We start from the raw sequence: 24,494 nt of genomic DNA, 5'->3' as shown, positions 1-24,494 counted from the left end.
GCATGCATGTGCTCCGTATCCGTACCTCTTACCATTTCCTTGCGAAAGATCCGGGGGTAAAAGGGAAGTTGATGTTGAGTTGGCCACTCAGGTTGAAGACGTCGGAAGATACAACTGGTTTGTGGGGGAGCCAGCTACCAGTCCAGGCATAGCGCTTGGCTAAAGCAGCGCCTAAGTTGGCTAAGGAGCTTGTACCTGAAGCTTGTTTGGTAGGGCGCGAGGGCCTGGAGGCGAGATGTGGGCAGCTAGTGAACTATGTAATGTACGGTACGGAGTAGTTACGAGCTGAAGGTGCAATCCATCGGGAACTCGCTCCTCCATCCCCAACTCTATACTCCGTCTTGCGTACGGTATCTCTGTATTCCGTACAGTCTCTGGGGAGCGAACCTGGAAGCCCCCTCCGTCGCTCCTCTCTCAAGCAAAGACTTGATGGCTGGACCCCGCTCGACAGCCTGGCAGCTCCCGAACGCTTGTACTCCATACCGAGTAGAAATATGGGGAACGCTCCGAGGTTGAAAATACCTGTATGCTTGGCGCGTAGCCCGCCCATTCCCAAAGATTACGATTATTCAATCTTTCAACCCCTGTCAAACGAGCCAGCGTCAAGCCGCGAGGTTTCAGAAAGATTCTCCCTCTCGTACGGAATGCGGAGTACTCACATTCGCATTGTTCCTCACCGCAAACTTGCTGGGTGCGCTCAGTCTTGCCACTGGTCCAACTCTCACACACCGCAACTGCTGTTCGTCGCCTGGCCATTGGGAAATCCTTTGGAAAGTCCGTGGATTCAACATGCATGCGCCGTCAGGCCAGCGCAGCCTGATGGATCCCGCCCCTCCTGACGACCGCCAGGTTTAGCAACGCTTTAGCCTTGTCCGACGCCCGACTGGCAAAATCTAACTAGGCCACTGCGGGTAGCTTGAGGGTCAACTTTGGTCTCCTTGCCTTGCTTTCATTCCCTCATCTGTCGAATCAAGGCTTTCAATTTGCGCCACGCAAATGCCCCTGATTGGTATCTTTCCCTGAGACCATTCTAACGTAAGCCAAACCCCGGGTTTGACAAGTTTTGTCGAAAAGTGAAAAGTTAACTCGAGTCAACTGTCAATCACAGACCTTGTCCGAACCTTGTCCGGCCTTAGATGGGGATTGGATTTTGATTGATTGAGAGGGAATCATCTCCCAGCCAGCCCAGTCCGCCTATGTACGGAGTACGGAGTACATGCATTCGCGAACCATATCTGGCCGTCTGGTTCCAATTGAGATCATGCATCTTTCACGCTGAAGTCGCGTAACCAAAAACTCGATGCTATTCGTCGTCAGCTGAGTACTTGCTCCCATGAGTGTTCTTAGGCCCACCTGTGCCGGGTTTCTCGTTGATCACGGCCTTGTAGAACGAACCCAAGGCGTTTTGTCAACTTCTAATTACAATTCTTTCGGGGTGGGCCACAGTTGAGTGCATTATTTGAACCGGCCCCTTTCCCTCCACCAGCTGTCACTGTTTCTTCCACAACCTGTTCCCCTTTCTTTTGGTGAGCACTTTCTTCCCTGGATCCTTCCAGTCCTTATTGTCCCTTCTAGCACTCTTCGTCGGTTTCTCTATAAATACAGGCAGGGCAAAGCAGATGGCGACCGACGCTCCCAATGGGGACAACAGTAACCTCAAACCTCCCACCGCTACTGCAAACTCCGTCTCCAGTGCAGAGGCAGTGGAAGGAGAGAAGACAGCTCCTCACACCGCTAGCATTGATCTCGAGCGCGTGGGTGAGACTCAAGGCTATGTCCTCGATGAAACTCAACTCCGAGAGAAACTCGGCCTCGCCCCAGATGTAATCTTAAGGAAGTCTAAGAAAGGTGTCGTCTTGATCCCTCAGCCAACCGAAAGTCCCGAAGACCCGTACAACTGGGGTCCAGTGAAGAAGACGCTCATCTTGCTTGTTCTCGCCGTGAATGCTTGCACTGCAGATTACTCTGCTGCCACAGGTGCCAGTGCGCTGATCCCTCAATCTATAGAATGGGGAATCACCCCTGATGAAGTCAACCATGCCACCGCTGGGTAAGTTATTGTCGACTCTACTTCCCGCTTTGGCCACGCTGACAGCCCCATGGAAATACTTTTATGCTTGGAATAGGTGGTCTTGCAACTGTGTGGCTCGGTGCATATTTCGGTCGCCTGCCTGTACTATTCTGGTTCAGCTGTCTATCTGCAGGAACTGCAGCCTGGTCGGCAGCAGCCAAGAGCTTTGAGTCATACATGGCATCCAGAATCTTGAATGGAATGTTCTGCGTTGCGGGCGCGGCAAGTGGACTCTCTTGGATTAACGATGTTTTCTTTTTCCACCAACGTCCTCGGAAAATCAACATTTGGTCAACTGCAATCATCCTCTCGCCATTCCTCGGTCCCCAGTTTATGGCTGCCATCATTAGTGTAGACTCCTGGAGGACCGGTATGTGGTTGAATTTCGGGATCATTTCCTTCGGAGTTGCTTTGATCATCCTCTTCGGGGACGAGACATTCTATCCACGTCATCTACCAAAGGAACAGATCCCACCCCGCAAGAATCGTTTGCTCAGAGTTGTGGGTGTCGAGCAAGCCCGAACCCACTATACCACAAACGGCTTTTTGGAGGCCGGAAGCCGCCTGGCATACACCATCTTCAAACTACCAGTGTTCTTGATCTGCTTTTTCTATTTCTTCGACTGTAGGTCCATATCATTCATGAGGCTGCGTTGAAATCTGCTGACTGTTTCCAGTCCCGTGGACCATCGCCAACAACACCACCATCTCTGTCCTGATCGTTCCGGCATACAACTTCACCTTCCGCAACCTGGCAGCTATTTACACGGCACCAGTTGTTGGCGCAGTCCTTGGACTTGTGGTGGGACATTTCCTGTTCGATTGGATTGGAAAACTGTATGCTAGACGCCATGGCGGGCGTCTTGAACCCGAAAACCGTTTGATCATCTTGTATCTGATCTTACCGCTGAAAATCATCGGATATAATCTGATCGGCGTGACGCTTCACAATGCTCGGACCTGGTCCTACTGGGTTCTTGCAGTGGGCTGGGCGATGCACAACTTCGCAACCATTGTGACTACAACAGCTGTCGGCGCTTATCTCCTCGATTCGTATCCAGAGGCTGGCGGTGAGTGTGCAGCATGGATCAACTTTTCACGTACACTTGGTGAGTACCTTCCTTCCATCTTCTTGAGTAGGGATCTTGCTAACACATTCCAATACCAGGCGGCTTTATCGTCGGATACATCCAACTCAACTGGGCAGCCAAAGCAGGTACTCAGACAGAGTACGGAATCCAAACCGGAATCATGGGTGGAGCTTTTCTCATTGTCATCTTCCTCCAATTCTTCGGCGCAAAGTTGAGACATGCTCAGGGACCGTTGAACTTCAGAACGAACTAGGTCTCTTTGGCGCGGTGCGTATGTCCGAGGGAGGATGATTTAGCCACTCATTTAGTGGGATATATAGGCGGAATGTTCGAGAGTTCATGATGCGTCTCATTGAGCTATACCATTGGATGTAGCATGTTGTAACAGGTCAAATCATACTTGACGCTGACCTCGCTAGGCTCATATAGTACTCCGTACGTCTGCCCTGAATATAATGAAAGACAGGACTGCAACTCAATTTGGTGAGGTGCTACTACTCGCACTCGAAAACTTGGGCGACGATCACTCGCTTTACTTTGAGAAAGTATTTGCCTGACTCGGCAACCGAAATACCTCTTCTCCATCATCTGTGAAATAGTTTCAATGAGTCGGTTTCCCTATCAAAGGGAGGAGGACCGGGTAAGCCCGCATAAACAGCACACAAATGCCTTCGTGGGGCTAGGCCTACCTCGGTAGCTAGTATCATCCCCGATGGTGGAGTGGCCAAGCTACTAACGGAGCTGACGAGGCTTAGAATAACTGCCTCGTTAAGAACCCCCATTAGATACGGCGCGAAGCAGGAGACCATTCAGCTTCAACGCGTAGACAGTGGCATAACAACGCCTGGATCAACAAGATTCTGTACATAACAGACACGCTCACGTGGCTTTTGAGACATCAGTTGACCAAAATCCAGCAAATCCATCCACTGTGAGGATGGTCTACAACCAGCACCTCAATCTGTGCTCTCAATTGTGAAACCCCAGAAAATACCACGACCCTATCATTCAATTGGGTATTCACATTCAGCTTGTTTACCTAGGCGGTAGCCGTAGACCTTTTCATTATCGACAACGGATAGCCTGCGAATTTGGTATTGAGAGTTGCACCAATCAGGGCAGTCCCAGGGCCCAGCGCGGTGGACGTGATGAAACACTTGCCAGCAACGCCTAACCCCCACAACACGGAATCGCGTATCACTGCAAGGCTTTGTTTGGAACAAGTCACAGACTTGGTGCGTCATGTCTGATACTGTTGGCGATCTCGACTTACCCATGGACCATGATCACCCGTGCGTGCGCTTGTTGGCTAAAGCAACGGCCTCTTCGCACACAAACGCCCAACCCCACCCCCTTTTTATATTCAACTGGCAATATAATGTAAATGCAACGGACTTCCTCTCAGAGACGAGATTGGAATACTGTGTCTCTCTCGGAGCATCTTGGGCTCCATCTAAGTTGATCAATTCGTTTCTTGAGTCCAAAACAAAAGCTTCTCCATGGACACGTCGGTGTCCAGGAAACAGCCATCACAACTTCTGAATTTCAAGATGAACATCTTCGCCAAAGGGCAATGTCCAAATGGCCGGCAGGGAATCTTTCAACAATTACACCTTCAACCGGCTCTCTCGCTGGCTTCAATCATCTGCAGGTATGGAAGGCCTCTGGGCATATCAAACTTGTCCGGGGTCGGCCTAACAATAGAACAAACAGAAATCTGCGCTCCATGTACAGCAAAGTAACACGCTCGTTTCTCCACCTTCTGAAGCAACACATACTCAGCAAATTTATCGTGCTAGCGCCCTATTATTCCCAGCGGTGGGTGGCTCCAGTGCATGGCCAAGACCGAGACCACGGTTCTGGCAGAGCGAGGGATGACGAACAAGTACCACTGTACAATTCAGTTGACTTTGTCTCGTTTGGAGGCGACCATATGGTCGAAGCCAACACAGATCTGCAACAGTGTGTTCGGGCGTCGCTGAGAGCAACACTGCCGCACTCGCGGTGGACCTGAGTGGACTAGTCGACGTCCTATGGTGACATTCTCGAAACTCCTCACAAGGACGTGATATGATAGTTCGTCACGCCACTCTTATCGGCATGCCGGTGCTGACGGTAAACAGTTGTACGTTCAAAGTCTAGGACGGATAGTGTGCATAATGAAAGAGAAGGGAAGTATCATTGAAGCAGGTACGGAAGTAGCCCTCCAGCTAAAGCCTCAAGTGCACAGGCATTGTGAAGGCCAAAGATACTTAGTTCGATTTAGTTAGTAAGACCGTCAACGGTCGGCGAATCCCTCTTGGACATCCAACAGATCATCCAGGTTCAATAAATCGTTGAAGCCAAATTCCATAGGCAATTCCTCCGCCTGTGCCAACATTTTGTCGGCTTCATTCTGCGGATCGCCGTTGACCAAGTAAGCACTTTCGACTTTTTCCATCAGTGGCGTCCTCATGCCCAGGGGAAAGGTGTCTAGGTGATCTGACAGAGGGGTAAACGAAATGTGCTGGTGCCGCTGCTGCATGAATTGGTGGTCTTCGACACTGGCTTGGCAGAGGCGGATCACCGAAGATTCAATTCGGTCAATGTCGAAATCGACAGTGTGGGAGAGTTCACTGATGAGCATCTGTGAAAAGAGAGAAATCACGTCAAAAATCTCCTCCACCTTATTGCTTGAGATTGGTGGGGTTCAGGCACCACGCCCACAGAGATACACTTACCTTTAAGACGAGTAAACCAGCAGAGGAGCAATTGTCGACGCATTTACAGGTGGCGATCAGCCTGATCCCGGCTGCAGCTCTTTGCCATGCCTCGCTAGGCTGTGAGGTACCATTGTGGGCAGCAATGAGGAAGATCAAACACATCACAGATAGAAGGATGGTGTAGACGGTTGTCCACGATCCAGGGTGGACCACGCCTCCTTGTTTGATCATTTCCTCCGATCGTAGAATCGTGGTCGACGCCAGCTTGATGCACGCGAGCGCATATTGCGACTGCGCCAGCGAGATCTTGCCTCCATCCGCCATGATTCGTAGGTAGTGCAGGAGCGGCCGGAACACGACGATCTGTGCGAATTTGTAGCTCATCTCGAGCTCATACTTGGCGCTGAAATCAGTTAGTACATACCAACTTAGGCAATATAGCTATCGAAAGAAATCGTGGCCAAACTCACATCGTATGCTTCTTGCTGTCGCCCAACTGTGCCAACAATGGGGATAGGCTTTCCTTCCAATCGCGAAGAGCTCTCTCGGCATCTTCGAAATGTTTGATATCAATAGACTCGGCAGGTTGGTCGGTGCTGTGCTCCTTTGAAAAGACCTGTTTCTGGCTCGACCGGGTAATCTCAAGGAGACTGAGATGTTTGAGGGTCACTGCCGTTTCGAAGTCACGCTCTTTCTCGCTCGTGGACATGAGGAGCGTGATGGGTGACAGGTCTACTGTGTCTCTCTGGATGAAAGGAGGAAGACCCAGAATGAGGCTCGCATATATGTCCAATCTGAGAACCGCGGCCAAAACTAAAGTTCTGGCTTTACGTTCATGTGCAGCTAGTTGGAGATCCTCATTCACGCCAGAGTGCAAGCCCAGGCGAAGAGCGGTGGAACAGGCTATGCCAATAAGTGGATGGGCTGAAGTGACTCGAGAAGTTGAGAATAAGAATACAATGGCGCAGAGGAGGCTTTGGAGGGACGTCAAATCATTATTGTAAGCGAACTCCATCATGCCATGGCCAGCGTGGAATTGTTTCGCCGCTTCTCCAAGGACGTTATGACAACCATCGTCTCGGTGGTACTGTAACTTGAACAAGTAGCCTAATGCGAAAGCAAAATGGAGAAGGGGGAGAAAACGATCCACTGCTGGGTTAGGCGAGGGGTTCAACTCATAAGTAAGATTTACCATCTCTAGGAAATCTTGCTCATGTAGAAATGTTAGCAGCGGGTGACATCTTGCAAACAGTGCTTCTACCAGCAAGAGCGCAGTGGTCCGCGAGGGCAGAGCTCTATTTTGCAATGAGTCCAGGTGCATCTGTGCAGGCATAGGGAGATCGAACAAACCAGCGACCACAGCAAACCTTTGGGGGTGTAGATTTGACTCGTGCTTCTGGAACATCTCAAGCGTTCGTAAGATAAAGGACAGTTCGGACGAGGCGCCGTAGAAGCTGGTGGCCCACGGAGCGGTCCTTATGATCCGGTCCCAACCTGTCATCATGCTGGCGAGACGAGGCTGATTCGGCCCATCTTCTGTGCCGCTCGTTGTTACGGGTGTCTCCGGTAATGTAAAGTCGATCATCCGCAGGACAGTCTCAAAGTTAATCCCTGGAGTTGGAGGGATTTTCGCTTGCAGGTCCTGTATGAAAGCGCGAGCAGCTTGGAGGTGATCCTCTAGCATACGAATTCTCTGCGTTGGAGGGGGGGCCGGCCTGCGGAATTGATAACGGCAAGCTTTGCATAGAATAAGCATCGGAATCAGAAAGTCTTAATCCATGGGATCGGAGAATTGATCCATACCAAGAGAATCTGTCTGGCAGGGAGCGCATGGCTGAGCACCGTCACATTTGCGTTTTCGTAAACGACATTCATCGCATGCCCACGGCGAGCGGCGGTGCGATTTCTTCTTCCGTATTGGACGACCGCTCAGGGAACTTCGTTCGTTGTCTCCCTTGTGGAGCATTTCAGAGCACTGGGGTTGGGGCACATTGAGGTTCACGGATCAAGCGGCGTAGAGCAGGTGAATGGTATGCCCGGTCACAAAAAAGGCAGACACCGTGATAAGTTAGATGCCTATGAAACACTGATACCCCGCGGAGCACTCTTATCAGTGTCGGTTCTTTGTATTTTGTTTTTTTCCATCACGATCTGACGTATGGTCGGCGTTCGGTTAAGACTCTGGAGAGTTTGGCATTGGCGTGCAGAACCAATGAGAAGCGGGCGGTAAGACGGAGGAGCCATAAACTTGGCATTGCCTATCGAAGCTTGGCGGCCAACCAGGCTAGTTGAGCCTTCCTCGTTTGATCATCCACTTAAACCCAACGCCAAGTTGATTGCTCCTTGTCGAAGGGCCCATCTCTGACTCGAGCACCAGGTCCTCGGGGTTCAGTCCGTTTCACACTCTCACGCAGAATGCCACCAGTATGTTCCACGGTGAGGAAGCTCGCCTTCCGCGCGGCAACGCAACAGCCTGGAGATGCTTGGCCCAACACGGTCTGTTACGCAAATGTACCGAGTACCAGGCCGACAAGACATGTGCATTGTATAGAGGGCTCAAGTGCTACCGTAGTGGAACTGCCTAGCAGGATGGTGCAGTGCGCCAAGGAGCCCCGGTCCCGCTCTTATGCGGAAGAGTTGCCACACCAAGACTGCGAAACGGATGCCTGGCCAGTCGCTGTGTCCGCCGATTACACCGGATAGAATTTTCGATCGTATATCAACTCAGCACTATGCTGCTCGTCTTTCAATGCCTTCCAGTCGACCTTCATTGAGAACATCAACACCCATGGAGAATCACGTTTCCGGCCAGGGGAACAAGCGTCTCACTCAGCCCGCGCATGCTCTTGAGAGACACAGTCTGGTTGAACAACTCAACGCCGATATTGAAAACGGTCTGACTTCAACAGAAGCACGCCAGAGATTGGAAGAATATGGCCGCAATGAGCTGGATGACGGGCCAGGCGTTCAGCCCTTTCAGATTCTCTTGCGACAAGTTGCCAATGCAATGATGCTAGTACTGATCATGGCAATGGTTGTCTCATTCGCAATCAAGTCCTGGATTGAAGGAGGCGTGATTACCGCGGTCATTGTGTTGAACATCGTTGTCGGCTTTTTCCAGGAATTCCAAGCCGAGAAGACTATGGACTCCCTGCGTTCACTCTCGTCTCCAACTGCGAACGCTGTGCGGGACGGCAGCACCCTCAATATTCCCACTGCCGAACTCACCATCGGTGATCTTGTTGAGCTAAAAGTTGGTGACACTGTCCCCGCTGATCTGAGGTAAGTCACTCTGGATATGGGGGTGTCTCCGAGATTTTATGTGACTGATGGCCCGAAGGTTAATCGAGTCTATCAACTTTGAGACCGATGAAGCACTCCTCACCGGAGAATCATTGCCAGTTACCAAAGATGAAGAGGCTACGTTCGACGATGATACTGGGCCTGGTGATCGATTAAATATCGCTTATAGCTCTTCCACTGTCACAAAAGGTCGCGCAAGAGGCATAGTCTTCGCAACCGGTATGTACACTGTGAGTATACTCTGAAGCGGTTCTATTTCGTTAGACAATATCCGCGCCACCTTTATTTTTGGACGGGGTTTTTGACAAACTGACAGGAAATCGGATCTATTGCATCTGCCCTTCGACAAAGCGGCTCAAAAAGGCGCCCGATTAAGCGACGGGACGACGGAACAGCGCACCCTCTCCGGCACGTCGAATCCTGGAGCCTTACTTCTATTGACGCAGTAGGCCGGTTCTTAGGGGTCAATGTGGGTACGCCTCTACAAAGGAAGCTATCTCGTCTTGCGATACTATTATTTGGTATTGCGGTTGTCTGTGCTATTATTGTCCTTGCCGCAAATGAATTCTCTAATAGGTCCGAGGTCATTATTTATGCTGTCGCTACAGGTCTCTCTATGATTCCAGCGTCTCTGATCGTGGTCCTTACAATCACTATGGCCGTAGGGACCAAAAGAATGGTTCAGCGAAACGTTATCGTTCGAAACATTAAATCACTTGAGGCATTAGGTGCTGTCACCGATATCTGCTCAGACAAAACAGGAACTCTCACCCAAGGGAAAATGGTCGCAAGGAAATGTTGGATCCCATCACGTGGTACATACTCTGTCGGTACTTCGAGTGAACCCTTTAATCCTACTCTTGGAGACTTGATGTACACTGAGACACCACCATCAGGCGGACGCACGGAGGATGGTCACGATGGCACTGTATTGGACTACTCGAGGCTCATCGAGAACAACCCTGAGTTGACCGACTTTTTACTCGTCGCAGCTCTGGCCAATCTTGCTCGTGTTCATCTTAACAAGGAGGGCATCTGGACTGCGCTGGGGGACCCCACGGAAATCGCAATTCAGGTTTTCGCCTCTCGATTTGACTATAATAGACACAAGTTTCTCGATGGAGAAAACAGGCAGTACAAGGAAGTCAGCGAATATTCCTTCGATTCAGATGTGAAAAAGATGTCAGTCATTTTTGAAGATCTCCGAACAAAGCAACAAATGGTTTACACCAAAGGCGCGGTCGAGCGAGTGCTTGAATCTTGTACAGAGATTAAATGGGACGGTCCAGACGCAGTTGAACTTACAGACAATATGAAAGATGAAATTCTGAAAAACATGGAAGCCCTTGCCGGTCAGGGGCTCAGAGTTTTGGCACTGGCCAGTCGACCCTACAGCCCTGGAGATGGCCGAAGGGCAAGCCGGGATGGACCTCCTCTTCGAGAAGAAGTGGAGAGAAACCTCATATTCCGTGGATTAATTGGTCTCTATGATCCACCTCGGCCAGAGTCTGCAGATGCGGTGAAGAGATGCCACCGTGCTGGTGTGAAGGTTCACATGTTGACAGGCGACCATCCTGGCACAGCTCGGGCTATCGCCGCTCAAGTTGGTATCCTGCCGCCGAAGATGGAGATGATGTCCCAGGATGCAGCGCAAAACATGGTGATGACTGCCCAGGAATTTGATCGCTTATCTGACGCAGAGCTTGACGGACTTTCCGCATTACCTCTAGTAATTGCTCGATGCGCACCAAACACGAAAGTTCGAATGATCGAGGCTCTCCGCCGCCGAGACGCTTTCATGGCTATGGTATGTGACTCTAAATCCCTATAGTAATGCCTCCTAACAGATATAGACTGGTGACGGCGTTAATGATTCTCCATCTCTGAAAATTGCCGACATTGGGATTGCTATGGGTCAAGGTGGTTCTGATGTCGCTAAAGATGCTTCTGACATCATTCTCACCGATGATAACTTCGCCTCGATCCTAAATGCCATCGAAGAAGGCCGACGAATGTTTGACAACATTCAAAAGTTTGTCCTGCATCTTCTCGCAGAGAATATCGCTCAAGCTTGTACCCTCCTTATCGGTCTCGCATTCAAGGACCGCTCTGGCTTATCGGTCTTTCCTTTAGCACCAGTCCAAATCCTTTGGGTAATTATGATCACTTCCGGTATGCCCGATATGGGACTAGGTCTGGAGATTGCCGCGCCTGATATCTTGGGCAGACCGCCGGTATCACTTAAGACAGGAGTCTTCACGTGGGAAGTCTGCTTTGATATGCTCGCATATGGTCTATGGATGGCTAGTCTCTGCCTGTCGTCATTCCTCCTAGTTGTCTACGGATTCGGGGACGGGAACCTAGGGACTGACTGTAACGATTCTTACTCTGAGGCCTGCGACACCGTCTTCAGAGCTCGAGCGACCACTTTCGTCAGTTTGACCTGGTTTGCCCTTTTCCTCGCCTGGGAAATGGTCGACACTCGCCGAAGTTTCTTCCGGATGCAGCCCGGCAGCACTAGATACTTCACCCAGTGGATGCACGATGTCTGGCGCAATCAATTCCTGTTTTGGGCCATCATCGCCGGCTTCGTCACGATTTTCCCAACTATTTACATTCCTGTGAGTCTTTGTCTTTGTGTTGCGACTTTTAGTCCTTTTGCAAAAATTCATTGATTGATCACTAAATGATTTTCTTTCTCAGGTCATCAATCATAGTGTTTTCAAGCACACTGGAATATCCTGGGAATGGGGCATCGTCTTTGTTGAGGCGTTCCTCTTCTTCCTGGGCTGCGAGACGTGGAAATGGGGCAAGCGGATTTTCTTCCGTCGGCGTGCAATAAGGCTCGGAGTCACACCAGATGATATGGAGAAAATGGCGTTCGCCGACTTCGATGAACGTGCCGGTGACCCCCTCCGCAAACACTGAACGGTATGCCATAAGGAGAAGTGAAGGCTCGCCCTTTCCCCACCGAAGAATGTGCGAATGATGGTGAATACGCCATCATAATTCTATTCTTGGCATGAGGGGACTGGGAGAGATGAATGATAGACCATTATCGACGTTGCTTTACTTGGACGTCGACGTTCGAACCAACATCCCTGACGCTCCGGGCATCGACGGTCAACAAGCTAGCATCATTTAAGTCTCGTCTGCCTCTGAGACGGTCGATGCCTCGATGAATTGAAGAAGTAGAATTTAGCAATTTGCACGTTTGGGGAGGTGGGAACTCCCAATGTCTACTAGAAGGCAGCAGTTGTTTAGTGGACAGTCTATCGAGGCGCTCTCGGTAGTTCGATATGGGGTGCAAGGGAGGCCGAATATCGTGCCAACAGAAAATGTGACTGAATTATTGGAGAGGGTTGATTCTTGAATAAGATGCTTGTCCCCCACCCTTGAGACTGGGGGAATAGGTGCCTACATATATATCTCAATCAAGAGGCTGGGGATGCCTAAGGATACCTCTATCAGACATGAATTGTTAATGCCAATTCCCCGGAGCAATGGGGAAGATCGGTGCCTGTATACACCTGTGCTAGTGGATCTGGGAATGCCCGGGTATCCAATTACAAAATTCCGACAATAAATGCTGGGTAACATCGCTCACCCATCCATATATTGCTGAAAGCAGAAAGCAAGAGCCACGCGTTGAACTTTTTGCTGGAAATCAAATGCCCGAGATCGTATCTTGTGAATCCGCGAGCCCTGGACGCGAACAGATACAGTGAAAGGTAGGCCATTCCAATCAATATAAAAATCGACGGCTTCCAAGGAAGTTATCGTGGTTATAGAGACACAGGTGCACGACCGAGGTATCGGGGGCGAGATTATGGCAAAAGAACAAACCTCATCAATGATGCATTCCTGGATTGCCAATGGGTTGTAGGACATTCTGCAGGGCTGTCTCGTCGATCAATGTCCAGGCTTGTGGCACGCATGCGTTTATGGGAATATTGGTGATATCGAAACCGTCTACCTGTTCGCTGACAACCGAGAGCATCCGTCGATATATTCTCCAGGCTTTGTACGCTGATAGAGAGTTGGAGGTGAGACACCAGAGATAGGACATGGCCTTCGTGACGTGCGGTGTCAGATGATTCGCTGAATTCCCAAAATGCTCCATATTCAGGCATAGTTCGAGGATGAAAATCGCCATGACTTGTCCGAGATAGTGGAGGAGCATCGCCCAAGGAAGCAGTTGGTACGCTTCATGAGGTGTTGGGTCGTCTGGGAAGATATCGACTATCGATATCGCTGCATAAACACAATTCCATGCACTATTAGAGTTGAATTTCTTGGAGGTGTCGGACTCGCCTTGGATGCGAATATGGCACAAACAGGGCCTGAATAAGATCATCCTGATGCTATAGTAGTATAGTGCCAGATCGATTTTTGCTCGAGGATCCGTACTCGTGGGTACAACGCTTTGTAGGCTGAGGTCTTCGGGTAAACTTTGCTCCCACTCTGCGAGTTCAGTGTCGAGTGTTCCAATTCTCTCCTGTGTCTCCGCCCATGTCACCTTCTGGTTTGGCATATAAAGTTCTGTCATGACTCTATTACTGAGCCTGGAAAGCTGCACGCGAAAAGACCGGTGCTGTTCAGGCGGTGTGTAGCCGACAAATTGAAGGTTTTGCCAGGGCACCTGGCCGCCACGCATCGTTTGTGTGACATTTCTCCGGCTACGCAGAAAATCTAGCCATAGCTTTTTGCTGCCGACAGCATCAGAAAGAATAGAGGCATTCTCATCCGTAGCGCTTTTCAGGGCGTCAAGGGTTACAGTGGTATACCCAAGCGAAAGCGAGGGTGGCTTCCCAAACACTTCCGATACGGTCACTTCGAGGCTGTAGAGCGAGTACCATAGACGAACTCTTTCTTCAAGCTGTGACGGTTTCAAAACACCATCTGCGGCTTTGAGGTGTAGCCCGATACATATTGCTGCTCTCATGGCCAAACCTACCAATATCCACGCTCTATTCTTTGGTTAGCAAGACAACCTTTGATTTGAGATTGAAGCTTACTTGTTGATTGAGCCATTTATAAATAGGTAAACAGACAAGAGCCCTGAGGCTCTCACACCTTGGAGGCCAGGATAATTGAGCATAATCCTGTGATCGATCCCTAAAGCTCGGGCTCGAGCATAGTATACCAAATGGCCTTCAACTGTGGGGTCGTCATTCAACATTGATCGATTCAACCATTTGGATGCTATTGCCCATGTTAGATTTGCAACTCCAAGCCACCGGCGCTGGTCCCATGAGAGGGGGTGTGGGATACGCGAGAAGACGTCCAAATCAGTCAAGAACTGCTCCCTAGCGAAAGAGTCGAAGATCCCATGGAGAGCATGAAAGAATGCCTCAGAAAGGATTTTAACAGTGACATCTCCCGGCCAGTGAAGAGCATCGACCAAGTCCTCGTCGATACTCAAGAGGTTGTCGTCGTCTGTATAGTAGTTGAATTGTGTTGCAGAATAGTGGTCGTCTCTATTTTCTTTTGTATTGGAACTCTGCATCGCAGGAGAGTCTAGATAAGAACATGCTCGTGCAATCCAGGAGAGCTCGGATATTTTGCCGACAAATCCCAAAGTTCCATCGCCGTGTAATTCAATGCTGTGCATTATTAAGTCCTGTCGACCAGGCGACCCTATAGTGGAATCAACGTAATGCTCACCGCCAGCAGCCTGCTCCGAGTTAGGAGGATCTCGATTGTTGCTATCGATTCGTGTGCCTGAAGTCAATGGAGTCGCTTCCTCATTGTTCGGTCCACACTAGATACGACCATTAGTCAGGTTTAAAAGATCAACTTGTTCACCAACGTTATAGAGGACCTCTCGAATTCTGGCAGACTCATTTAAATCCAGGTTCGGACTTGTAGCAACATTCTCCAATCCATGTTGGAGCAAGCTGTTTTTGGTTTCCAATTCCTCAATGCGTTGAAGACTCTTGGCCAGGTCACTATCACCTGGCTTAGTGAAACTTCGGAATTGGAGAGATAGGTCTAGACTTTTTGTTTCTTTCACGTTTTCGGTCGCCATAGACGCAACCCGTTCCATCATTCCCACATCTGCCACAAGGACTTCCTCCTGAGCATTTGATGCGCAGGATACGACACTTGTCGCATGCGTGAGAAACTCGACCCATGGCCCTGGCCCTGCGGGGGGCACTTGGCAGCAAGGGCAGAGACGAACCAGGGCGAGAAGATCCTCCGGGCCTGTTCATCAACACATCTAGAGGGGACGCCATTTTGTTGAAAGTGGACAGTTGTTACCGGGGCGGTGGGCTTATATGGTGGCTGGAGCGCGTCTGGAAGACTCCTGGAGAGAGTCTATCAAGGAGAAACGAGAACGCCTCAATTTTTGTGCGTTCTCCCAAATTTGAAACCAGGACACCCCTTGGTTGCAGTGTCCAAAGCTGTTTGGACGATCAGATGCAGAATCGGACACCGATGAAGGAGCAAGATTCTCTAAATCTGGATTCACAGAAGGTTACAAAGCCCAAATGTGTGGGAATGATGGGCAAGCATAGTTTGCACAGAATGATCGCCTCAGAGGGGGGCGGTTTTCGTTTTTTTGGTGGAGAGTTGACGTGTAGTCAATAGTAAGTATAGTCGCCTGCGCTCTAATAGCCCCACAGTTCGTCATGCTTGGCATTGACGCGAATTCTAGCGATGTGATTGGGCCACTTGGGGCGATGTGGCAAGTATTTCTGCAAAAACCGTCACCCAGCATTCGCAGAGATGCTGTAAATCCTGGTCCCTAATCATCGGTTCGGCCGCTGAGAGTCCGAAAAGATTGCATCTGCCTCTGTGTCACTTACTAATGGAGGACAAGGGCAGCCTTTTGACTGGTTCTTGTGGTGGGTGATTGCTGCCTGCCGAGGTAACTTCGTTTCTGTATCAGATACATAAGCGAGAAGGAGGTCGTGCCTTCCCCAAACACGCATCATCACGGGTTCTTTCGAAAGCACGACCAAAGTGTTATTTCAACCTACCACTATGGCACAACGGAACGGCTTCGCAGGTAGAGATATGATTTCTACGTGGAAAGAAGCATCAATCGCTTGTCCTTAACAGGTATGACTGGTCGACTCGTATCTGCTGATCACGTCATCGCCGAGGGACTTATCGATCTTGCAGCAGTGGAGGGACTTTCGTGTCACCTTTTCGATTCGGACTCGATAGTCTGGCACTCCGGGACACACTCAGAACCATGTAGAATACATCCAGTCTGTATTGGGATGCAGGCTATTACATTAAACTGTCACCGAGGTAAGCAGCGGTTTGTGTAGTTCCGATGTCGAATTTGAGTGACCCACAAAAATAGATGCCATCTGTAGAAGAAGGAGTTAACAGCTAGATGGGGACCTCTACGACTGGGAGGAATGCTTTGGCCTAGAGAGCCCGGCGGGAGATATCAAGAGTGGAGGGGTAGAGGTGAGTCTAAGGATGGCTGGGGCGGAGAATTCTGGGTGTGAGTTGAGAGATTGATGGAACAGAAATTGAGGGATTTGAAAAAGGAGAGACACGCAGGATTCTGACTCCTTTGTTTCGCTTCTAACGAGCACATATCTCTACAAAATTACCACCAGCCGGCTTCCGAGATGAGTAGTCGGTCTACACTAAGCCCTTCTCACACCGTATCCTTCTTGTGCTCCTCCTCCACACGGCCCTTCTCAACCCCCCCGTCAACTCCCACCGTCTTCCCGTGCATCTTTCGACTTACATCATCAGTCAGCAGGTGCCCGTAATTGATCGTCAGGAATGAGCATCCCACGGCCAGAACGGCGAAGGCGATGACGGCATACCATACATATCTGCAACAACACGTTAGTTTCAATGTAGGTTAGGCGATGACGAGCATACCTAAAAGCATCGGCTGCCGCACTACTCTGCGCTGCCACTGCCGCCGCCAAAATCTCAGGATTGATCCCGGGTACATCCTCCAGTCCCACGCCCGTCGTCAGCCCCGTCAACAATGCAGTAAGACTGCTTATCGGCAATCCCGCTGCTGTCGCTGCCTCAGAAACCCTTGGCGGTACCAAAGCAACCAGCTTGTTGTTTAGGATGGCCACGTAGATTGCCAGCCCAACAGATGCACCACCAGACCGAATTGAGCCCAACGCACCGAGGGCAGCACCGATGTCTTCTGTTGGCAGCGCCAGGGGCGCGAGAGCAAGGCTGCAGGATTCCAGCACACCAACTGATACAGTGGCCATAAACATCAATCCCACGCCCTTTGCCTCTTGGCCAGGGTTAATCGACACCATGGCAGCGCAAAACGCGAGTAGCGAAAACGCGCTGCTGATGAGGATGTACCGACTCTTCATGACATATTGGCAGAGCACACCGCCAATGACCTGACCCACCAGGGCTCCAGCTCCGACAACACAGGCAAGCCAGCCTTTGTGGATGTTGGACCCGCCGAAGAGATAAGCGATCTGCTGGGGCCAGAGAACGTTCATCGAGTAGTAGACACAGCTACCGACCGTGGCAGTGACGACCATCGCCAGATATCCCTTTGATTTGAAGAGATGGATTGGTAGCAGAGGATCACCGCGGTGCACATACGCATCATAAAGAACAAAGACAACGAGTGCGATGAACCCAACGACGATGGTACCAATAACGTGTCCGGATTTCCACGGATACATCGCCCCACCCCAATTTAAACCCATAATGAACAGGATCAGCCCTCCCGTGAACAGCACGAAGCCCACGACATCCTGGCGTTTGACTTGCTGGGTTTTGGATCTGTTGACATGCAGATGGTCGAAGGTAGGTGGATGGTAGAAAAGAAACAACGTGATAACGGCGAGACCAGCGACGATAATATTGATATAATAACTCCATCGCCAGGATGCCGCTGTTCCCGTGACGAAGGCTTGCGCGATGACAGGCCCAAAGCAGGCGAACTGAAAGGACGAGAAAAAGATGCCAGCAACCCATAGGGGGCGGTGCTTGTTTGGAACAAGCTCCGATATAGCTGCGGCAAAGGTGATTTGCACGGCACCGGCAATTCCATTGAGGGTGTTCGCTCCGATCAAGCTGTCGACATTCTTTGCTGTCGCTCCGATAATGGCCCCAATCAAGCCCAGACCATTCCCTCCCACAAAGAACCAACGTCGTCCAAAGATGTCGCTAAACCGGCCTACTATGAGGAAACCCACTGTGAGACCAAGGGTGTAGGCTAGAGCAACCCAGGTGATGTTACCCGAGGGACCGATATCGTTGTTAATGATTAGCAGAGAGTTCGAGGGCATGACCCATCCAGCATAGTTTGAAATATTGCCTAGGCAGAGGCCAATGACGGTGCCGATGAAACCGATGGAACGGTAGTAGTGTTTGGGGAGGTTGGTCCCCAGTGCATTCTCGGCGATGTCGAAGGTCTCATTGTGGATGGCGACGTGCCTCTCGAGGACGGGCTGTATCACGTCGCCGTTATACGACCGTTCAATCTGCGTGTCAGTTCCCATATTTTTCTCGTCAGCAGGGACTGTCATGCTGTATTTTCTCTGGCTCCCCTGTGGCCGGGATAATGGATTCCTAGGTTTTGGAAAGTACAAGAGGGAGTGAAGAAGAATAAAGGAGAAGTGTAGGTTAGTGTAGAACGAACCTCATCCTGGCTCACGAGCGAGGCAGCTGGTTGATAAGTACGAGCTGCTCTCTCCTGAGCCTTGATGTCTGCCTCGCAGGATGAAGCAAACTAGTGGCCCGGGATGCTGGTGCTCTGACCCCTGGTCTCGTCCATGAGGCCGTTGCTCCATGGGGAGGGCGGGGAACATTGTGGGGTCCGGAAAATGTTAGCCAAGGGGCCCCCAGGATTACGGGTTCTCGGGGCAACCACAACCACCTGCCGGTCGACATATTGGCATGTCTTGTCTGCGAATTGTCAGCCGGGAAGTTCCTTGACTGGGTAAATTCTATCACCAGCTTTATGAATCTAGATCCAATTTCTGAAAACCTGCCATGCATCCATTTCAAAGTAAGGAGGGTGGTGAGCAGTAGGAAGTGAACAGGGTGTGTTTTCTCAGGACGTTGAGCCGATTCCCCCCCTTTGTCCGCCAATCACTTAGGCCAGCAATACCGCTGAGCAGCCTCACCCAAGTCTCTATTCAGCTCCTGCTTCATTGTGGCCTCGCGGACGATGGAGTGATGGCCTCGTTGCTGAAAGGAGTTGGCTTCATCACCGGTGCAGCGTCAGGTAAGCTCGCATGTACGCATGTACAGGCAGTTCAACTTACTCTTCCATGGATTGACGAAGCCCGTTACAGGAATCGGGAAGGCGACCGCACAGTGTTTCGCAAGACATGGAGTGCGACGGCTAGCTCTTGGCGACTTGAACATCAAAGCGCTGGGGGACACGGCCACGGAGCTGAAGAACACTTATCCATGGCTCGAGATCTTACCCCTCGAGCTCAACGCTGCGTCAGAGGAATCCGTGGAAGAATCCATATCTGCCACTGTGAAGAACCTCGGCCGTATCGACTACGCCGTTAATAATGCTGGGATCGCTGGTGCGGCATGGAAGTCTGCCGAGTCGGATCTTGCTGGCTGGCAGAAGACGCTAGACGTCAACTTGACTGGTGTCTGGTTGTGCTCACGGGCGGAGATTAGGGCAATGCTGAAGCAGGATCCGCTTGAGCCAGAGTATGTGAATGACGGCGTGTACGTGTGCAAGTGAGTGTGCTGACACGTGCCTCACAGCAATCCACGATTGAACCGAGGAGTCATCGTCAACGTTGCGTCTATGTACGGCGTGATAGGAACGAACGCAAGCGTCGGAAACGTCAGCTATACCGCCACGAAACACGGCGTCGTCGGCATGACCAAAGCAGATGCCGTTGCGTATTGCAGACAGGGTATCAGGATAAATGTTATGTGCCCTGGGTAAGTAACAACTAAGACCCTCAACCCTTCTCACGATAGAGGTACGGATATATCAAGATGTGTGGCATTTACTGACAGAATCAACTAGATACGTAGCCACTCCGCTGCTACAAAACGCAGGACCTGGAATGCAAGGTGAGATTGAGAGCACGCCAGTGAACAGGCTTGCGTCGATGGAAGAGATTGGTGACAGCATCGTGTACATGGCGAGTCCTTTGAGCAGTTTCATGTACGGAGCCGCAATGGTCGTCGATGGTGGTTATACGATCCAATGATAGAGCCCTCGTAGGGACTTCGCTACAGGTGAAAGTAATGGAATACAATGATATAACAGCTACTGTGTTATGACAATAACCGGAAACGCGTTAATCAAAGTGGACCGACATCTTAAGATTTCAAGTTTCAAATAGTCGTCCTGTCGCCGAATCGCCTTTGGGCGTGTCCTGCCTAATCCCCGATCCTGTTACTTTTCATAAATTTGCATGCAGCTCCTTATCTCCAGCAAAATTGATCGCGCCAGCTCTCCTCTTGACCGAGCCCGACTTAGTCAAAACTTCCCTCCTCCTCCCTTTCGACTGATACTCCTGATCGTCGTATTCTCTGATGTAATACGCCCAGTCCGCGGTCGGATCGGACTCACACTGCGAGAAGCCATTGCCCAGCCAGGAGAATCTATTGCCGTTGTATTTGACCTCAAGGTCATCCCACCTGATCTCCGACAGCGCCTCGATATAGTGTAGCGTCGAGCCGGGCCACAGAGCCGTCACCGGTGCGTCTGCCTGGTTAGCCTTGTACCAGCTCCTGCATGGGTCTGCCCAGACGGTGCGTTCCATGAACTCGTCCTTCCAGGCGATGAAGTCGTCGACCGCCTCGCGTTTGGGCGCAATGCTGTGGATGTTCGAGGTCTGGTAGCGGTCAATCACCGCCAGCATCCAGTCTGCTTGCACTTCTATTGCGGACAGGACGGGTCCGTTGCCGATGGGGCAGTTTGGGCCCAGGAAGACCAGGTAGTTGGGGAAGTCGGCTGCCGCGACGCCGAAGTATGACCTTGGCTCTTTCGCCCATTCGTCTTGTAAGTTGGTCCCACTGGGCCCTAGGAGCGGGAATCGGGGTTTGAATGTTGTGTCGAATCCGGTCGCGCAGATCAAGACATCAACTGGATATTCCTGCCCATCGTCACACAGACAGCCTTTCTCGGTGATCTCGTTGATCCCGCCGTACACGACTTCGACGTTCTCCTTCGTCAGTGACTCCAGATATCCAACACCAGGTGTGAGTCGTCTGCAACCAAGGGACCAGTCAGGAATTAGCTGATCCTCGAGGAGCTTGTTATTAAGCTTCTTCTTCATTTGGGCAATCATGTACTCCCGTGTGTCATCTTGAGTCTTGGTGCCCTTCAAGAAAAGACTGAATTGCCCGTTCAAACCAGTCTCTACTTGCTTTCGGTACTCAAGCAGAGTCCCAGGTGTGTTGGCGAAGTCATGAAGTTCTTGTGGGCTGAAGACATGCTGCTCGAGCCCTTGCACAGGCGAAACATATGTGGGCTCGCGAATGAAGGTCGTGACTTTCCGAACGTGGGGCTGAATCGTCGGTAGAACTTGAATGCCCGAGGAACCATTGCCAATCAAGCCAACGTGCTTACCAGTCAGGTCAACATTGGGATCCCAATTGGCAGTGTGTAGCAGTGTTCCGTTGTACCTGTCCAGACCAGGAATGGCTGGCCATCTCCAGGCATTCAAGATTCCCCCAGCATTGATGAGAATATCACAATAGTCAAAGAACTTTTCGCCTGTGGCTGTATTCTGGACTGTTACGTCGTAACCGCCCTTGGTGTTGTTCCAAATCGCGCCGACGACTTGATGGCGTGTTTTGCAGTACTTTCGAAGACCGTACTTCTTCGAGAAGTGGTCGAAGTAGTTGAATATCTCGCCACTTCCAGCGTAGACGGCGGACCAGTCCAGCTTGGGCTCAAACGACCAGGTGTAATTGTGAGCTGGTACATCACAAGCACAACTAGTTTTGGTATCGTTAGTTACACCTCCTCCAGCACCCAGAGCGTAGGGAAGTCAATGCCAGCTTACCCAGGACTGGTAGAAGTTAGCGCTTCTCCTCATCACCGAGAGCCAGACAAATACTCACTATTTGTTCTCCCACCACGTCCCGGCGACTTCCTTGTTCTTCTCATATACTGTAAGGTCGAAATTTCGGAAGCTTCTTTGCAGTTTGTATGCGAACAGCAGGCCTGAGGCACCAGCACCGATACAAATTATCTTGACATGACGCTCTGAATGAATGGGAGCCCCTCGACGCCTTCTCACGTCATTCACACCACCCCAGTGCCCTCTTCGATTCAACTGTGGAAGCACGAAATCGGCCATTTGATACCAGACTTCGCATTCAATGGAAAATTAAGCTTAGTTTGACTTGCAAAGCACGGCTTTGTGACGACTAATATAATGCTAGGAGCAGCGATGGAGCTTGAGGGACTCTTATTAGTGCCGAGCCGAGCAACACAGGATGTCATTGCGGAATCTGCAGGGTCTTGAATCGTGTCTACAAACCTACCTTGTTTCACTCGACCGAGGGGTGTAGATCGAGTCAGCAACCCTGGAGAAGGCTGACAAGCACGAGTCAGCATAGCCCCTCGGAAACGCTTTTCCCCAGAGTGAGGTCAGCCTCGGCCCTAATGGGAGCCAACCAGAGCCCGACCGGTTGTGACAATGGGGAATAGAGTTATTTTGTTTCCGAGGATGGGGACGGACAAGAACACAATTTTATTTCGCAAGTGTGTAGTGTATAGTCTTCGACTATGGAAGCCAGTGTAGAGGACATCAATTACAAATGCTTCACAACTTGCTGTCGGCAAGAGGGATGTATTCCCATTCAAACTCCTCCTCCAACCCTTCAATCTTCCACAGCTTCCTTAGCTCCCGGTTCCGTGTCCTGTAGCCTTGATATTTGCCGACAAGATTATCCTTCCGCGCCGCCTTGAGTTGATCTCGTCCAACTTGATGTCGATGTGCAGCATCAGGGCCGTCCGCGATCCTCACAAAGCGGGCGTAAGTCCAAAGCTCTGGCAGCACGGTGTGCTGGGTAAGGCCTTGTCCACCGTACATCTGCATGCACTCGTCGATAATCTTGGCTAGTGTTTCGGGAACCATGATCTTGGACTGAGCAATGACATATCGGCCAGCCTTGTTTCCTCGGATATCCATCGTGTCTGCGGCATTCATGACGATGAGCCTCATAGCATCGATCTGCATTCTCATCTCTGCAATTCTCTCTATGTTGCTGTCAAACTGCCCGATGAGCTTGCCACGAGGCTTTTTCCTCTCATCGATACTTCTCAACAAGACCAACTCGTATGCTCTTTCCGCCTGGCCGATGAGTCTCATGCAGTGATGGATTCTTCCAGGGCCAAGTCTTCCCTGAGCAATATCAAATGCTCTACCATCGCCCCATATGACATTTTCTGCTGGCACTCGGGCATTCTCGTAGATATACTCGCCGTGTCCTTCGGGTGCGTGATCGTAGCCCATGATGCTCAAGTTCCGTACCTGTTTGTGTCCGGGCGTATCTCTAGGGACGATAATCATTGTGTGCCGTCTCCAAGGATTTGGATTTTCGGGGTCACTCAGACCCATAAGAATGTGAAACTTGACTTCCTGATTCCAGAGGACGTTGCCATACAGCTTCCTGCCATTTATCACATACTCGTTCGTAGACTTGTCGTAGTCTATCCGGCAGGCAATGTTGGTAGCATCACTACTTGCTCGATCCGGCTCTGTCATGGAATAAGCGGAGCTTGCTTCACCTTCCATTAGAGGTTTAAGCCACTTCTGCTTCTGTTCTTCGCTGGCGAATTTGGCGAGTAGCTCCATGTTCCCTGTCTCAGGCGCATGGCAATTCATTGTCTGAGCGGCCCAATACACTCTACCCATGATCTCGGCGCAACATGAGTATTCCAGATTCGTCAGCCCAGGCGACTCCTTGAAATGATCAGGCAAAAAGATGTTGAATAAGCCCGCGGCTTTTGCTTTCTTGCGGAGTTCATGGATGAGAGGAGGGGTCACCCATCGAGATGCCCCCTGGGCTAGTTGAGCCTTGACAATCGGTTCTGCCGGAATGCATTCTGTCTCAACCCAGTTGTAGACTTTACGGATGAGGTCTACCGCCTTTGGGCGGAGCTTGGAAACCACCCAAGGCGGGAAGTTCTTGAAGGGAACTTCCTCAGCGAGAGCGGTAGCATGGTTCATCACGACGAAGTGCTCGTGGAGTCAGTCGGACGTATGCTTAAAGAACAGTGTATCAGAGGTTCACTCAGCCGTGTAGGATAAGGATGAACGCTGGATTTGAGGCCAAGTGCAAGGGATCTGGACGAGTCATTGTCCCGGCTGTGGCTAACCGACAGGCCGAGGCTAAGTTTGATGGGTCCCGACTCCTGAC

At 50.8% G+C, this 24,494-nt stretch overlaps 8 protein-coding genes across 8 annotated transcripts; 3 read left to right on the top strand and 5 right to left on the bottom strand.

The window, feature by feature from the left end:
* Window positions 1-1,619: 1,619 nt before the first annotated feature.
* A1O9_10099 (uncharacterized protein) lies at window positions 1,620-3,415 on the top strand (the record flags this gene model as incomplete). Its single annotated transcript, XM_013400835.1, has 4 exons — window positions 1,620-2,050; window positions 2,191-2,696; window positions 2,749-3,180; window positions 3,240-3,415. 4 exons carry the CDS (start codon window positions 1,620-1,622, stop codon window positions 3,413-3,415), a joined length of 1,545 nt encoding a protein of 514 aa, XP_013256289.1.
* Window positions 3,416-5,440: 2,025 nt separating this feature from the next.
* On the bottom strand, window positions 5,441-7,449 carry A1O9_10098 (uncharacterized protein; the record flags this gene model as incomplete). The annotated part of the gene is made up of 3 exons (XM_013400834.1): window positions 5,441-5,788; window positions 5,883-6,267; window positions 6,335-7,449. 3 exons carry the CDS (start codon window positions 7,447-7,449, stop codon window positions 5,441-5,443), a joined length of 1,848 nt encoding a protein of 615 aa, XP_013256288.1.
* Window positions 7,450-8,652: 1,203 nt separating this feature from the next.
* Window positions 8,653-12,095, top strand: A1O9_10097 (potassium/sodium efflux P-type ATPase, fungal-type; the record flags this gene model as incomplete). The annotated part of the gene is made up of 5 exons (XM_013400833.1): window positions 8,653-9,146; window positions 9,205-9,397; window positions 9,484-10,974; window positions 11,021-11,788; window positions 11,871-12,095. The coding sequence occupies 5 exons, from the start codon at window positions 8,653-8,655 to the stop codon at window positions 12,093-12,095; spliced, it is 3,171 nt and encodes a 1,056-aa protein (XP_013256287.1).
* A 922-nt stretch (window positions 12,096-13,017) lies between these two features.
* A1O9_10096 (uncharacterized protein) lies at window positions 13,018-14,781 on the bottom strand (the record flags this gene model as incomplete). Its single annotated transcript, XM_013400832.1, has 2 exons — window positions 13,018-14,137; window positions 14,186-14,781. The coding sequence occupies 2 exons, from the start codon at window positions 14,779-14,781 to the stop codon at window positions 13,018-13,020; spliced, it is 1,716 nt and encodes a 571-aa protein (XP_013256286.1).
* Window positions 14,782-16,791: 2,010 nt separating this feature from the next.
* Window positions 16,792-18,661, bottom strand: A1O9_10095 (uncharacterized protein; the record flags this gene model as incomplete). The annotated part of the gene is made up of 2 exons (XM_013400831.1): window positions 16,792-16,975; window positions 17,025-18,661. The coding sequence occupies 2 exons, from the start codon at window positions 18,659-18,661 to the stop codon at window positions 16,792-16,794; spliced, it is 1,821 nt and encodes a 606-aa protein (XP_013256285.1).
* A 652-nt stretch (window positions 18,662-19,313) lies between these two features.
* On the top strand, window positions 19,314-20,323 carry A1O9_10094 (uncharacterized protein; the record flags this gene model as incomplete). The annotated part of the gene is made up of 4 exons (XM_013400830.1): window positions 19,314-19,362; window positions 19,433-19,808; window positions 19,866-20,048; window positions 20,137-20,323. 4 exons carry the CDS (start codon window positions 19,314-19,316, stop codon window positions 20,321-20,323), a joined length of 795 nt encoding a protein of 264 aa, XP_013256284.1.
* Window positions 20,324-20,518: 195 nt separating this feature from the next.
* A1O9_10093 (cyclohexanone monooxygenase) lies at window positions 20,519-22,426 on the bottom strand (the record flags this gene model as incomplete). Its single annotated transcript, XM_013400829.1, has 2 exons — window positions 20,519-22,061; window positions 22,188-22,426. 2 exons carry the CDS (start codon window positions 22,424-22,426, stop codon window positions 20,519-20,521), a joined length of 1,782 nt encoding a protein of 593 aa, XP_013256283.1.
* A 468-nt stretch (window positions 22,427-22,894) lies between these two features.
* A1O9_10092 (uncharacterized protein) lies at window positions 22,895-24,304 on the bottom strand (the record flags this gene model as incomplete). Its single annotated transcript, XM_013400828.1, has 1 exon — window positions 22,895-24,304. The coding sequence occupies one exon, from the start codon at window positions 24,302-24,304 to the stop codon at window positions 22,895-22,897; it is 1,410 nt and encodes a 469-aa protein (XP_013256282.1).
* Between the last annotated feature and the right edge of the window lie 190 nt (window positions 24,305-24,494).

Source organism: Exophiala aquamarina (genome assembly GCF_000709125.1).
Source record: "Exophiala aquamarina CBS 119918 chromosome Unknown aczIA-supercont1.12, whole genome shotgun sequence".
Taxonomy (NCBI): domain Eukaryota; kingdom Fungi; phylum Ascomycota; class Eurotiomycetes; order Chaetothyriales; family Herpotrichiellaceae; genus Exophiala; species Exophiala aquamarina.
Note: the sequence above shows the minus strand (reverse complement) of the source record. Positions and strands in the feature narration are given on the sequence as shown.